Raw genomic sequence first — 17645 nt, 5'->3', positions numbered from 1 at the left:
GATATAAACACGAGCCACATAAGGTGCATGCTTAGGCCCCTCACACCATGCATGCATATGAATGATGAATCTCTTTCTTTCAACTTCACGATTTTATGTAAGGTCAAATGCATAATACAAACCCATGAATGTGTCAATATGCAATTGGATATAAAAATAAATAAATGATTATGCTATTTTTTCTTCTTTCAAACTTATCCCTTATGTACTTAGAAAGAAGTGCCTACGATATAGTGATGTAGCTAATCTTACTACACTCGTTCGAAAAGGAAGAAGAATGTAAGGGATCGATTGCAATAATGCTAGTCACAGTGTACCGATGTACCTATTTTTTTGCTTTTTTTTTTCTGGTTTATATGGTTACATGATGCAGTGGTGTGGCTTAATCAATTACTTTGCCACCTACTTACTATTTCTACTACAACAAACTTACCATTAACTTACGGATTCAAATCCTTATATAAAAATTATGCATTTACGAATTTTACGTACAAATTTAAATTCATATATAAAATCAATTTTACAAATTTTTACATATAAATCCAGATCCGTATATATAAAATAAACATTACATACGAATTAATTATATACAGATTTTTACATCCAAATTTAACTAAAAAAAATATAATATTCAAATTATAAAAGAAAGTTTACATACAAATGGTATTCATATATAAAGTATTACATACAAAATATTTTTAATAATTATAATAATAATAATATTGAAATTAATGATAATATTAATATTAATATTTTTATTAATATTAATAATATTCAATATTAATAAAAATACTTAATAATATTAATAATATTTAATAATGCTATAGTATTAATAATATTTAATAATGCTTATAGTATTAATAATATTTAATAATATTAATAATTTTAATAATATTTACAGTATTTAATAATATTAATAATATAAATGATATTAATAATAATATTTGTTCTTACAACAAGGACCAAGAACACTTGAAACGGGTTAATCAAGACTAATCCTTCAATCTTGGGCTGAATACTGTCTTGGGCCGGGTACTTCTCTCCTTGATGGTGCTCTCGGCTTCTCCTCTCGGCTGGTGCTCTCGGCTGGTGCTCTCGGCTGGTGCTCTCGGCTGGTGCTCTCGGCTTCTCCTCACAACAGGTGGGGGGTACCTGCAAGTCGCTCCGATGCCAAAGTCAGAAAAGGTTTAATGTTCATCAGATAAAATCACTCTTACCTTTTTCTTGTGTTGACCTCCTATTTATAGGGTTTCGTTGATGGGCCTTCAACAGTATTTTTTGGACTTTCTTCTCACACCTCTTTATTACTTTTACACCCCCTTGTGCAAGTTCCTTATTTAAATTGGGCTTTATTATGATTTTTATTATCCTTTCAGGTTTTGGTTTAAACCTCTCGGTTTCAACCTTTTTCCCTTGTTTATTCAATGTTGTTCTCGGCCTAAACCTCTAGGTTTTAGCCTACCAGTACACTAGCCCCCGAGACAAAAATATTTTTATTTCAAGTTTTTAAAGAAATATTTGTGTCTTAATATAATATAATAATTTTTGACGTTTGATTTGATTTGATATGGAACGCTTTGATTTCTGCGCTTTATTTTGCTGAGTTTTCATGACTTGACAGGAACTTGCTATTTTGACCATTAGATGACATATGTTTGAATGGTGCCACATTGTTTATATCGTTTGAAATTCTAGGGTTTTGCCTGGGCTATAAATAGGTTTGCCATTGGGTTTTTTATGATTGTGTGAGCTTTGCTGCTGTTTAGAAGGAAGCATATTGTCAATCTTCGTTCAATTCTTGCGAAGGTAATGTCTCTTTCAAGTTCTTTTGCTACTGATGAATTTTCAAGCGCGGGTGGTGAATCAACTGGCCGAGTGGTTCGAGAAGAAGTTCCTCCTGAGTCAAAATCTTCTTCTGCTACTCCATCTTGTATGAATGATTCAAGTGGGGCTCCTGCTGTTGATGTTCCACAAGAATTTGGATTTGTCGTACCCCAGAAAAACCTTCGTCCTGGTTATCAATGGGTCAATCCTAAAGTCCGAGAGTATTTCTCGAAGTATCGTTCTGCTAACGAACTTCGGAGTTTTCTTTCCCGTTCTCAAATTTATTATTCTGATATTGAAAATGATATCATTTCATTTCGGCGTGTTGGTGATGTTGATAATGTGTGTCATGGCCGAGAAGATGATAGCTATGAATTTTTTTATTTTTATGCTTGCTTTTTCAGAGATCTTCATATTCGATTGCCTTTGAACAATTTTCAAATGGGCGTTCTTAATTTTCTTAATGTTGCTCCTACTCAGCTTCATCCTAATGGTTGGGCTGCGATGCAAGCATTCAGTATTTTGTGTAAATTATTGTCACTTTCTCCTAGTCCTTCTGCATTTCTATACTATTATAGTTCTCGGCCTGGTAAACGGCCAGGGTGGCTATCCCTTATTAGCAAGTCCAATGTGTGTTTTCTTAAGCCTTTTACGTCGTCGTATAAGGATTTTAAAGGAAGTTTTTTCAAAATTCTAATAGAGCCACTAGGAAGAGAATATTTCTTTAATGGAAATTCTCCAAAATTTCCTCTGTATTGGACGAAAGATCCTGTGAAGTTTAACTCAATATCCTTTCATTCGATGGGTGTGGCCGATCGTCATGTTATTGAAGTTTTTAGTCGTTTCTCGTATCAAGTTCCCACTCGTGCTTTGCTTCAGTTGTATACTTCATCACATCCCCGATAAGATCTTACTGGTATGTGGTTATTCCGCATTTTCTTGCTTTTTAGGATAAGTTTTTTAACTTTGCTAAATTTTTTATTGATTTCCAGCTCTGATGACAAGTACTAATCCGAAAGCTCGATCTTACTTTTCGAAACTGCTTAACAAAGTGGGTGATGTTACTCCCCGACGCGAAAATGTGGTAAATCCTGTTGTGGAGGTAGAAAACGTGGAGCCAGTTGCTAATGTTGACGTGGTGGAACCGACAAGTAATGTTGATGTTGCTGGTCCTTCGAAGAAATCAAAGAAACGAGATAGGAGCAGCAAGAAGTCACACTCATCCTCTCGGCGCCATCGCCATAGTGGAAATGTTTCATGTGAACCTCTTCCCGAGACGATTTTTAGTGCTACGAATAAATATGCAAAATTCGTTCAAACATCTTTTAGTGAATCAACTTACAATATGCTGAAGAATATGGATGCTGCTTCATTAGCGGATTCTGTTATTGAATTATCAAGTAGAAATCTTTTGATTGGAAAAATGATGAAAGAGAAGAATGGAAACTGCGTGTCGTTGTCCGAATTTGAGAAGCTGAAGAATGATGTTGCTGAGTATAAGGATAGGTTGAACTCTTTATCATTGGAGTTAGAGAAGGTGACGAAACAGAAAGAACAACAAGAAATCGAAAATGAAGGTCTTGGAAAAGAAATTTCTGATTTGAAGAATGAAAACCTGAAATGTATAACGGAGAATGCTCAATTGTGCAAGGAGAATCAACTTTTGACCGAGAAGGTATCGGTGCTATCTTCTGCTAATGAATCTGACAAGAACACCATCAAACTTATGGATGAGGAGATTAATCAGCTAAAGACCAATGTTTTTGAAGCCGAAAGTTTTATATTTGAACAACACAAACTTGGCTTTGAGAAGGCTCTTCAACAAGCAAAATACTTTTATAAAATTCCTATTGATGAAGGTAATTTTGATGTTAAGAAGGACTTTTATAATGGTGAGCTAGTTCCTGCTAATGAGATTCCAGATAATGATGCTGAAGATATTAATATTGAAAATTAGGTATAGGGTTTTAAGGTTTAGTTTGTCGGATACTTCTCGGTTACTTGTGGAGAAGTATAATTGTTTTGGAATGCTAAGCTTGTTGGATATTTGCATTCGTGATGTAATTCCTTTATTGGGAACTTTTGTTAATATAAATGTTTAAGCTTTTGTGGTTATCATCGTAATTTTATCCTTTGTTATGTTCTGATAATTCTGTTATAATCGTTGAGGCTTGCTAGTTTTTGGGTTCTTTTGTTGAAAGCGTTAGAGATGCTAGAATTATTTGAGTTTACCTCTCGGTTTTAATGATTATTAATTTAAAGATGACATTTTGTTGGAGCATGAAGATATTGACTGTTATGACTTGGACCTTTCGTTTTTTTTTTTATATATTAGTCAAAATTGTGAAGTATAAAATTATTAATCAAAAACCTTTAATTTATTAAGGTTGATTCATAATTGATATATTATTGACTGGAATATGCAACTGTCGGTTTAGTAATGTAAGTTGTACGAGTGACTTTCGATTTTTGGAATTGGGTTTTAACTCTGATCTTTCGGTTTTCGTTTGAAATAAAATGTTTAAAATTGACAAATTTTTTAAAGGAAGATTCTGATAGTAGGAATTTTCAAAAAACGAAAACTAATTCTGATCTTTCGGTTTTCATGTGATTTGAAGATTTTCAAGAATGAGAATTATATATGTTTGTTCGGGAGGGATTTCACCTGAAATGAAAGCATCCAAGCCCGAAAAAATTATGTAGATCGATTCTCGGGTGGGATTTCACCTGGAATGAAAGCATCCAAACCCAAGAAAACTATGTAAATCTATTCTCGGGTGGGATTTCACCTGAAGTGAAAGCATCCAAAGCCGAAAGTTTATGTAGTTTTATTCTCGGGTGGGATTTCACCTGAAGTGAAAGCATCCAAGGCCGAGAGACGAAAGATGTATATGTACATAATGGAAGATAACAAAACGGATTGTTTCTTGAGAATTCCTCTTCATTATATGATAAGTAATTTACATCCATTCTAACTAAAATAAAATTTTAGATGACTTGCATTCCAGGTTCTCGGTATCATTTTCTCTTCCAAAGTTTCTAACCTATAAGCTCCATTTTGTAAGTTTTCTAGCACTCTGAAAGGTCCTTCCCAATTGGATGCCAATTTTCCATGTCGTGGATCCTTTCGAGCATCAGTTCGCATTCTCCACACCAGATCCCCTTCTTTAAAAGCCCTAAATCTGACTTTTGCATTAAATCTCTTCATTGCTCTTCGTTTGACTGCAGTCTCTTTTATTTTTGCTTTTTCTCTAAGTTCTTCAATAAGATCAAGATCGGTTCTCAAACACTCATTGTTGATATTCCAGTCTTCCATTTGTCTTCTTAATGTGGGTTCATTAACTTCTACTGGTAACATTGCGTCTGTTCCGTAAGTGAGATTGAACGGCGTTTCCCCAGTTGATGTTTGCGGTGTGCAACGATACGCCCATAAAATCTCCGGTAATTTCTCTGCCCATAATCCTTTAGCAGTCCCCAACCTCTTTTTTAATTGTCCAAGAATAACCTTGTTTGCGGCTTCAGCTTGTCCATTCGTTTGTGGATGTTCGACCGAAGTGGTTGTGGGCTTGATTCCCAAATCTGCATAAAATTCCATAAGTTTTTTGTCAATGAATTGTCGGCCATTGTCACTTACAATAGTATGTGGGATGCCGAATCGACATATTATATTTTTCCATATAAACGTTTGGACTTGCTGTGCCGTTATCTTTGTCAATGCTTCTGCTTCTATCCATTTTGTAAAGTAGTCGACAGCTACTATCATGAATTTTGTTTGGCCTCGTCCAAGTGGGAATGGGCCAAGTATATCAATTCCCCATTTTGCAAATGGCCATGGAGATATGATTTCTTGCAACTCTTGCGCTGGGATATGATTTAAGCTCCCAAACTCTTGGCATTTTCTACATGTTTTGACATAAACTTCACAGTCCTCTCGGATTGTTGGCCAATAATAACCAGCTCGACAAACCTTTGTTGCCATTGTTCGAGCTCCACAATGCAGTCCACAAATTCCTTCATGAAGTTCTTTGACCACATATTCTGCTTGTTCTTTGGTCAAACATTTTAACAAGGGCACAGAGTATCCCCTTTTATATAGCTCATCACCGATTAAAATGAAATTGGCGACTTTCTTTGCTATTTTGACATCCGGCTGAACACCTTGCTCCTGGGTCTTTATGATTTCGATGTATGTGTTTATCCAGTCATCTTTGGCTGTTACAATATTGAAGCATTCGTCGAGACTAACTGTCGGATGACTGAGGGTTTGTTGTATGATGGAATTGTGTTGCACTTGTCTCTGTTGGCTTGCTAACTTAGACAATGAATCTGCTTTCATATTTAATTCTCTTGGAATGTATTTCATCTCGGCCTTGTTAAAACATTGCATAATATTTAAGACTTTATGATAATATTTCATTAACAAAGGGTCTTTTACCTGATACTCCCCGTGCACTTGTCCCACCGACAGCTGTGAATCCGTTTTGCAAAGGACAATTTCCACTCCCATGTCTCTAGCTAATAACAATCCTGCAACAAGAGCTTCATATTCGGCCTGATTGTTGGATGTTTTGAACTCGAATTTGAGCGCCATTTCGACTTGGAAGTTATCGGGTCCTTCAAGTACTATTCCTGCTCCGCTTCCTCTTTTGCTTGACGCGCCATCTACATACAAAGTCCACTGGTCCTGTTGTGCTGATGTTGACATCTGAATGATAAAATCTGCAAGAGATTGGGCTTTGATTGGTCCTCTTGGTTCGTATTTGATTCCATATTCCGAAAGCTCCATTGACCATGTCACCATTGGACCTGCAAGCTCTGGTTTTTTTAAAATTTTAGATATTGGAAAATCTGTTCTCACTATTACCTGATGATTCTGAAAGTATGGTCGAAGGCGTCTTGCAGCATACACTAATGTTAGGGCAACTCTCTCAACTTTGGGATATCTGGTTTCGGCATTTTGTAGGGTTCTACTCACAAAATATATCGGTTTCTGCTCTGGGTTTTCTTGGATTAAAGCGGCTCCTATTGCTGCATTTGAAGTAGCTAAGTAGACTATGATGGGTTGATTGGGTATAGGTTTTACTAAAACTGGAGGTTCAGCCACCATGCTCTTTATTTGAGATAAAGCTTGCTCACATTGTTCACTCCACACAAAATTTTCAGATTTTTTCAACAAGTTTATAATCGGTTTAGTTTTCTCAGCCAATATTGGCAGAAATCTTGATAGTGAATTCAACTTCCCTACTAGCCTTTGTACTTCTTTTAGATTTTTTGGTCTTCCCATCTGCATGATTGCCTCACATTTGTCAGGATTAGCTTCAATTCCTCTGTTTGTCAACATAAATCCCAAAATTTTTCCTCCTCTGACGCCGAAAACGCATTTTTCTGGATTAAGTCGAATATTGTATTTCCTTATTTGAGCAAACACTTCTTCAAGGTCTTCCAGGTGTTTCTGTATCTCATTTGATTTAACAACCATGTCATCAACATACACTTCTAGGTTCTTTCCAATCTGTTCTTTAAACACTTTATCCATCAATCTTTGGTATGTTGCCCCAGCATTCTTCAAGCCGAAAGGCATGACTTTATAACAATAATTTGCAACATCAGTGGTGAAAGCTGTTTTCGGGATATCAGGTGCATACATCTGTATTTGATTATACCCCGAATAAGCATCAAGGAAACTCATCATCTCTTGGCCAGATGCCCCATCAACTAGTCGGTCTATGTTAGGCAATGGATATGTGTCTTTCGGACAAGCTTTGTTCAAATCGGTGTAATCTGTACACATTCTCCATTGTCCACTTGGTTTTTTGACGAGTACCACATTAGACAACCACGTGGTATACTTCGCTTCTCGGATAAAACCGGCTTGTATTAACTTTTGAGTTTCTTCAATTGCTGCCTGTCGTCGTTCTTCTCCTAACTTTCTTCGTTTTTGAGATACTGGCTTTGCTTCCTGGCAAACAGATAATTTGTGACACATTACCTCTGGATCAATTCCAGGGATATCAGACGGCCGCCAGGCAAATAAATCCTTATTACTACGCAACAGTGTGATAAGTTTGCTAAGCAATTCATCAGGCATACTTCCACTGACATAAGTGCATTGTCTGTCGTCCTGGCCTAACAGTACTGCTGTTGTTTCTTCTTTTGGTTCCAGTCTTTCCTCATTCAATCTGGGATCCAAGTCCACCATGGCTACTATTTTTTCAACCTCTTTATCCACCTTCAAATTCATTTTTAAACCTGCTGCATAACATTCTCGAGCATCTCTTTGATTGACATAAACTGTAGCTATTTCTCCTTTTTCTGTTGGGAATTTCATGGCCAAATGTGGTGTTGACACGATTGCTCCTAACTTATTTAAGGAAGATCGTCCTAACAACACATTGTATGATGTGGATGCGTCCACTACCAGATATCAGATTTTAATTTTTCTAACTTTGCTACCTCTTCCAAATGTTGTCACCAAATCAACATATCCCTTTGTGTTAACTCTTTCGCCTGAAAAGCCAATGATTTGTTCTCGAAAAGGCACTATGTCTTCTTCTCTCAAATGTAACCTTTTGAACGTATCCCAAAACAAGATATCGACCGAACTCCCTTGATCAACCAGGGTCTTCATGACAGCATATTCGGCTATTTCAACCGTGATTACCATAGGATCATCATGATCTGGATCAATTTCTTGGAAGTCTTCGTCTGTGAAAAGCATTGGTGGTAAAGTTCTTCTTTTGAAAACATGATTAACAGACCTGATATTTCTCCAATGTTGCTTTCGTGCAGATGAGGATTCCTTCCCAGAAAAACCTCCTGAGATCGTATTTATAAACCCCCTAACCGGTCTTCCCAAACTTCGCTCTCTGCTTCGTCTTACTGATTGAGTGTTTTGATATATTCTATCTCTTCTTTCGTCTGGCCTTCCAACCCTTCTTTCGTCTCTTTTTTCCACTTGTTTTTCTCTCCTTTCCAACCTTTCAAACCTTCTTTCACCCAGCTCTCGCCCCCTCGTATCTCTCTCTGGACTTAACCATACTCTTGAATTTCCCCTTTGAACAAAACGTTTTAACTGTCCGGCATGAATCAACTCTTCTATTTTATCTTTCAACCCAATACATTCTTCTGTATGATGACCATGATTTTTATGATATTCACAATGTTTGGTGCGGTCTGCCCTTTCTGGTGTTCTCGCTTTTCTTGGTGATGGTATTATTTCGGCTGCCATGGCTTCCTGTAAAATTCTTGCTCTGTTCGTATTTAGAGGTGTGTATTGCTGGAACTTTCGAGCTCTGAATTCTTCTCGGGCTCTTCTTGCAACAGGCGGATGTTCTCTTTCTGTCACCCTCTTCTCGCCTCCATCAACCCTTACTTGGTTTCGAAACTCCCTTAATTCTTCCATTTGCATAAATTTTGATGCCCGTTGCCTTAGTTCATCCAGATTGATCGCAGGTTTCTTGCAAAGACTATCGGCAAATGGTCCCAGTTTTAATGCCGTTATCATATGATGCATGGTGACCTCTGGACTAAGATTTCGGATTCCCAAAGCAACCTTTCCAAAACGTTCCATGAACATTCTTAAAGACTCTCCTTTCTCTTGTCTTATGTTCACTAAGGCGATTGACGTTAAATGATGGGGGCGACTAGTCGCAAATTGAGCACCGAACTTTTCTATCAACGTATCAAAACAATCTATACTCAAAGGTGGGAGGCGTGTAAACCAGCTCAATGCTGCCCCTTTCAGAGTTGTAGGAAATACTCTGCACATAACAACATCATTCCATGTATACAAGCTGATTTGAGTAGTATATATTGCAATATGCTCATCAGGATCCGTACTTCCATCATATTTGTCAATGGTTAAGTTCTTCCAATTGTCAGGCAACGGAGTATCGACTATAACATCATAAAACGGATGTTTTCTGGAAGATGTTCCTGCACAAACCCCAGAGTTTTCAAGCCATCTTCTTCTGGTTTGAGAGTTTTCATTATACATCCTCTCGTTCACCTGTATCCCTGGTTGGACAGTTTCGAAAGATGAATTCAAAACCGTCTCCTCTTGTAACTTTCTCCTCATGTGTGCGTTTTCGGCTCTTAACATACTCAATTCTTCTTCATTATTCTTTTTTAACATCTCGAATTCTTTTTGTAATTGGACCAACATTGCCATTGGCATGTTAACATTGTCTTCCCGATCTCCACCTTGTTCTCCTCCTTGACTCGTCTTGTCTTTAACCCTTCTCAACTGACCCTCGGCCCCACGGTGGGCGCCAAAATGTTCTTACAACAAGGACCAAGAACACTTGAAACGGGTTAATCAAGACTAATCCTTCAATCTTGGGCTGCATACTGTCTTGGGCCGGGTACTTCTCTCCTTGATGGTGCTCTCGGCTGGTGCTCTCGGCTTCTCCTCACAACAGGTGGGGGGTACCTGCAAGTCGCTCCGATGCCAAAGTCAGAAAAGGTTTAATGTTCATCAGATAAAATCACTCTTACCTTTTTCTTGTGTTGACCTCCTATTTATAGGGTTTCGTTGATGGGCCTTCAACAGTATTTTTTGGACTTTCTTCTCACACCTCTTTATTACTTTTACACCCCCTTGTGCAAGTTCCTTATTTAAATTGGGCTTTATTATGATTTTTATTATCCTTTCAGGTTTCGGTTTAAACCTCTCGGTTTCAACCTTTTTCCCTTGTTTATTCAATGTTGTTCTCGGCCTAAAACCTCTCGATTTTAGCCTACCAGTACAATATTTATAATATTTATATTATTTATAATATTAATATTAATATTAATATTATTAATATTATTAATATTTATAATATTAATAATATTAAAAATATTAACAATATTTAAAAATATTAACAATATTTAAAAATATTAATAATATTTTATAATATTTATATTATAAATAATATTAATAAAATAAATAATATAAATAATATAAATGATGTTAATAATATTAATAATATAAATAATATAAATGATATTATTAATATTAATAATATAAATGATATTATTAATAATAATAAGTATAATAAAAATTATAATATGACAAAAGAAATTGTTTGATTTAGTAATTAAAGTTTTTTTATCACTAAGAGACTTGGGTTAAATAAAATAAAAATAATAATGAAAAAATTAAAAATAAAAATATGTTGCATTATATACGAAAAATGAGAAACTAATTTAAAAATATTTTTTTTTAGTTTATAAAATGATTACTATTGCAACTAATTATTTTGGTTTCTAAAAATTAGTTTCTATTTTATGATTTTCTTGTAGTGCGAGTTTTAGGTTAAAGAACGTCTCTTTTTGTGTATAAGGGATGATGTAATTTTAAAATACTTTAATTATTAATTTATTTTACTGATAATTTTTTTTGTAATATTTTAATATTTTGATTAAAATTTCATTTTGATCCTCGACACCATAAATAATATTAGTATTAAAAGTAGGGCTAGTTATTAAATAAACTTAGAATTTTAAAGAGCATTATTAAAAGAGACACGTTAATATTATCACTCTCTATATTATGTGTTAAAAATTTATTCAAAACGATAAAATTACTAGTAGAGTTCTTCTATGATTATGAATAGAGTTTATTAAGGAAAAATGTGATTTACAAAATTTTATAATATCTAATAAAATTTAATCACTAATCCTCTTTCTTTTTATTCATTTACCACCCTTCTCATAAATCCTCCTACTACCTTATAGAAAAATTAAATGAAAAAGTATCACAGATAATGTATTTAAAAAAATACATAAAATGAATTCGATTGATTTATGTGATGAATATCTTTAAAAGTATTCATTAGAATTATTTCTAAAATATTATGTCAAATTCATGTTTCAGACTCAACAATGCATATTGATCCATGTGTATTTTAATGAATAAAAAGGAAAACGAGGAAAGAAAAACTTTGATATGGTACCAGTGACCAATGTCCCTCTCAAAGTTTTGGTAGAAGTATTAGTAGCCCTTAGATCCGAAAATAAATTGGTAAGGAACCTTCGTGTGGTTTAGATTTAAATACACGTTGCGTATATGATCTGTAACTGTAAGATATGGATAAAAATCACCCCTCTTTATTTCCTCATATTATCTCCACTTTTTGTTTTAATAAAGCAACAATAAACGATTACTATTTGTTATTGAAAAGACAATAAATAAGATACAGGAAGAAGTAAGGCAATTGGATTCTTGAGATATAGGGTTTGTTTGTGTTTTCTTCCATTGAAAATCGTCTTGTTGAGAAAATATTGCAAGTTTTAATGTGTTTGCTTAAGTTTTTTAACTTGAATCTTAAATGAGAGTGATGAGAGTTTTTAGTTGTGTGAGCTTATGAGTAAGTAATGCATTGTTTGACAAGGTTTGAAGGGTTATTTATTGAGTGGTGTCCACATGTTGGGAAAAAGCTACATTTGTTTCCAACTAAGCTTGTCCAGAGGGGAACAAAACCACTTCCCCACAACCATAATAATTGATTTCATAGTTGAACATTAATACTAGTGACATAAATATCATAACAAAGAGAAAATACTTACAACTTCAATTTCCATGCCATCAATGTGTAGATCTAGTGCTCCAACATTTTCTACTATATGATGATCTTGGGGAGGTTAATATACTCTGCCATTGCATACTTCATTATCTTCACATTATTAACTCATAAATGCATTTCAATTATAACCACAACCATACAACGGTTTAAGAAGTGATTGCTAATAAGTGCCAAAATATCAATAAAGATTTCACCCCATTTCAAAATTATCATTTTAAAGGTTATTAAGGATAAATTAAGAAATTATTCATTGACTATACTTTGGTAAAAACACAGCCATTACACCTCACGGACTTGACCAAACCCTAAACGTTATCGATTTATTTATTTTGATGTGCAGGTGAAGGGTTCATATATACTCTGCAGGAGGTTAATTATTTAAACGAGTTCTCTTCCACCCAATTGCAGTAAAGTCTATGTAGCTGTTACATGCAACAAAAGGCAATAAGTTTCTGTTTTTAACCATCATCTCTACCTAACACCGAATTGTTACATGAATATAATATTAAAAAGTTTGGATATGTAAAAAAGTGGTTTGAGGGTTGAGGTTTCCCTTGTGTAGAAGATAAGAATTAAGAGGCGAGTAGTGATGTTCAAAGGAGGAAACTGAAACCCCAACATGAGGTTCCAATAGAGGGGACAATCTTCCCCAACACTTACATTCTACCATTTTTGTTATTGGGTGCACCACAAACTAATGTGGAACAATTCAGCCCTTCCAACTTACCTACAAATCAATTAAATAATAAAAGTCTTCATTATGCTGTCTAAGCTTACAGAAAAGAGGCATCATATAGGCAAAACTATCTGGTTGCCAAACTCTTGGACCCATGCACTTTTCTGAAATATGTCATAATCACTTTTCTCAAAACCATCTTATTCTTCCGTCTCAGCCCTATTGTTTCTTGTTTTCTCTCTTTTTCTTCAAGGGGCCTGCTACTCCTATCCTCTTACAACGCCACCTCACTGGTTCTCCATCTGTAATTCATAAACAGACAACATAATATCCAGCTCGATGACTTGAATGTATACATACTCTAAAATATAGTTATATTTTGATTTCAAAATTTGAATTTTTACATCATTTCTGACTAAAATTCCATGCCCCCCGTTAATTAAGCAATCGTTCGATGAATGTAGTGGTTGCTACTATAGGTAAACAATAAAAGACAAAATGGAATAAGAGGGTGCAAATCTTCTGGTTTAAATCGCGTGAAAGTTAAGGCTAGTAGGACATATATGTTCTTAGATAATGTTGAATTCTATAATGTTAAATCGCGATTGGCCATGGCAATTGTTGTTGTAGGTGCAGTGGAACTCCTTTTCGAAGATTTTCCATAATGTTCTTAGTGCCCGACCACATGGATGCTAATCAAGTAGGATCATATAACCCACATAATTAGAATCTACAACTAGCTTTCTGATAATGCCTATTTAAGAAGTGCCATGTACATCATGAGATTTAGGAAATTCCCATACTCATCAACAAACCATAAAGCCTTATCTCACTCACCATAGTTGGAAATTTCTCATACTTCTCAAATTGTAAAAATTTGGATTGCTTTTATTGTTTTCAAAAACATATTTCTGTTTTCTAAGACTTTCTCTACAAAGCACTTGAAAAAGAGAGAGTGAAAAAACATCTCATAAACCGTTTCTTACTTTAAACTTGTTTCCAAATTATTTTCAAAACTTAATAAGTTTTAAATGAAAATTGATTTCCCAAGGGTGTGAATTTATTTTCGAAAACAATCTTTAATATACATGGGGTTGTTTGTTTAGTGAATTTAATATTTTCATGAGATAATATCTATGGGAAAACTAAAGATTTTTATTGAGATTTTTTTTCTTGGAATATTTTAAAATCAATTCCGTAGAAAACAAGAAGATTTTGTTTTGCTAGTATAATGTCCAATTGGTAGAATGGTCTCAAATGTAGTTTTTTGCCCTTGTTTTGATTTTAGAAGGAATTTATTTAATTATTTCATGTATTGGGAAGGGGCATTAATCTTATAACTTAGTGAAGAAGAGATTTTTGCATTAGTTGAGGTCCCTTTTGAGGAGGTCATTATCGAACAAAGGAAGAGGCCCTTCATCAAAATGTACACCATAAAAAAGAAATATATATATATATATATATATATATATATATATATATATATATATATATATATATATATATATGCACTTATAAGTAGACAAGGAATGTCATGAGTAAGGTCTCTGAATATGAGTACAAAGGAACCCCACTACGGCACATAAATAGTTATGATTTTATGTCAACCAAAATAATAATTCACACATTGTCCAAACCCTCTCGTGGGATGTTTGGTTTGTGCCCACATGTTGCTGCCTCTAATGTATTTCTTGAATATGTGATTGTGCTTCATTTTAAGCTTTTGGGACATGAAAAGGTTCAAATCAATATCACTGTGACACACCACATCACAAGATTGCTACTATTACTAGATTTTAACTCTTTTCAAGGCAAATTGTTAGTGGTCCTAAGAGTGGTTCAGAACAATGAGCTGTTAGCTTCTTGCGACAAGACACTTTGTTTAAACAATGTCAATTCCAATCAACCAAGAAAAATCATATTTTGGTGTAAAATATAATGACAACACATAAGTGAGCTCGTGCGAGTGGTGCCATGAGTTGCGCATCAGCACAAATTTAGACCTCAATTTGCCCTAAAACAAAATCATAGCCCAGAATAAAAAACAAACATGCTTCGAAGTTCTACCCAGAAAAAAAGGACTCCTACACAAATCTTTTGCACAAAAATAAACGTGCAATCTTGTGTCTGACACAACATCAACATAGTTGAAGTAAAAATAAGCTCTACAAAGAGTCTAGTTGTTTTTTTTGCATTTATAGTATATAGTTTACCTCTGAAATGATGGACCATGTCCACAGGTTCAGTTATAAAAAATAAAAAAATTAATTTTCTTAAGAAATGAGAATAAACTTTTAACTTATTTATAAAAATAAAAAGCAAAAAATGCCAACTATAACATTAAATAAAAATATAAGGTAAGCACGAATTAAAAAAATTAAAAGATTAAAAAATATAAGAAAATATTTCATCTGCATTACTGCACAACTCAAACATCAAATAAAACTATAAAACTAAATATCTTTAATGTTTATATAGAAAACTATAAGTATTCGATACAGGTCGATATGTATTATCCTAATTGATAATTCTAATTGCAAAGTAAGAAGTCTTTAAATAATTATTAATATTTAGAAAAGTACGTAATCCACTGATTCACCTATAACTATAACATCGATACTCACATTAATTTATGGGCCTCAGAAACTAAAATCGGGAAAATAAGTGAATTAGGAAGTAAAATTATCCAACAGGTGAAGCTCAAAATTTGGCCTATGGAATTGGACTAAAGAGAACGGGGTCAAATTAACTTTAAAAAAATATGCTTCTAAAAAATAGAACCTATTTAACCCAATATTATTATGAATTATTTTTTCAATTTTATATAATAATTAAAAAATTAAACAGTCGATTTTGGTCTGTCCTAATAGGCTAATTTATAGAATTTTTGGACCAGGCCTAGCGAATTTACTCTGAGTGTTTCTTCCTGCACCCATCATTCTTCTTCCTGCAGCTCATCAAAAAGGTTAAATGACGAAAATGATTCTGGAATGAATGTTTTTGTCTTTCCGAAAGGCCTATTCTAGGAAAGAACTTTGCATTAAGGAGCACCCATTCTGGAATGATTTTTTTTTCTTTTTCTGGAGAACAACTTTTTATTCTAGAACATCCTATTCCAAAATGCATTTTTTTCCTTACAGATTTGTAATTCTAGAATTCATTTTCCCATCTTAAAATACAAATTCCAGAATTCATTCCTGAAACTAGATTTTCAGAAAGACGCACGCCACCATACCCAACTCAAAACAATATAAGGCAACTCATTTTTTAACCTTAAACAACCAATGAAGCCTTCTCAATACACCAACAGCTCCACCATACTTCCTCCAAAATCAATCTTTACTGCAGCAATCTCCATGATCTCACCTGCAACCCACACACTGCATGTAAGCTGAGTTTTGAAATAAAATGCAGAGTAGTTTCGGGATTTTTAAAGTGATAGTGCAGGAAGAAACACACATTTACTTTTTACTCTTGTTTGATTGGGTCATATATGACTAACTTGTTTGGTGACTCTATCAATAATAACATTTTTCAAACCAAAAAAACTAACTGATTATTGTTAGTGTAGTCTCCTAATTTTTTTGTTTCTATCTATAAAAACTAAGACTATAAAAACTAAGACTCTAAAGTTGTGTTTGAATTAAAAAATAATGCGAGAATTTGAGAGAATAAACATCTGAATTATCAAAATATGAAAAAAATCATAAAAATAATATAATTTAAATATATACAAATTTATTATTATATTTATTTATATATTTTGAAAGTTTTTTTATATTTATTGATTTAGATTGTATATACATATTTTATAGGACATTTTATAATAAAAAATATTATATATAAAGTGAATTGTAAACAAATTTATTCATAAAGAGAAAAAATATATAGAATAAAGTATGAAATATCATAATATGATAATTATGATGAAAAATAATAAAAATAAAATATATTATTATATATATATATATAATTGCATGAATGACAGCATAAAAGAAGGTAAAAAAAAAAAAGAAAAACACCACCATCCTATGTGTTTTTTCCTCAGATTTTTGCATATGAGGATGATGAGAGAAATTACTCTTCATGCAGAACCACTCTCTTCCTTTCTTGCACATCCCTTAATCCAAATCATAGATATTTATTCACATCCTTTTTCTTAAACAACACAATCCTAGCAAACAGAACAAGGATTTTATTCAAAATATGTGTTTTTTTAGCTTCAGTATTTACTTTATTTTTTATGCGTAATCGATATTAATATTTTGAAACGAATCCGACTATTGAATTAATCATACTTAACCATTCACATTAACTAAATGAAATAAAAGGGGAAAAGGGTTTGGTGTGTATATAAAGATAAAGCACATACTAACAACTTGAGCATGGTATGGTGGCAAGCGCATGCTTTTCATTCTGATGCCTTGGATTTAACCATTTCAAAAGAGAAAAGGTTTGCATTCTACAGAATAATTTTCTCATAGTTCCACAGTTGCTGCCCATGTGGAAAGTGAGATTATACTGGGCTAATCCCAGGTTTACTTTCGGGATTGAACTCGGGCTTCTGCATCTGCAGC

The 17645-nt window shown here is 33.7% G+C and overlaps 1 protein-coding gene across 1 annotated transcript; it reads right to left on the bottom strand.

The window, feature by feature from the left end:
• Positions 1–8248: 8248 nt before the first annotated feature.
• LOC137822284 (uncharacterized) lies at positions 8249–10000 on the bottom strand. The gene has a single exon (XM_068627170.1). It carries the CDS (start codon positions 9998–10000, stop codon positions 8249–8251), a length of 1752 nt encoding a protein of 583 aa, XP_068483271.1.
• Positions 10001–17645: the final 7645 nt, after the last annotated feature.

This window comes from Phaseolus vulgaris, chromosome 9, assembly GCF_000499845.2.
Source record: "Phaseolus vulgaris cultivar G19833 chromosome 9, P. vulgaris v2.0, whole genome shotgun sequence".
NCBI lineage: Eukaryota > Viridiplantae > Streptophyta > Magnoliopsida > Fabales > Fabaceae > Phaseolus > Phaseolus vulgaris.
The sequence above is the reverse complement of the archived record's forward strand: the minus strand, read 5'-3'. Positions and strand labels throughout refer to the sequence as shown.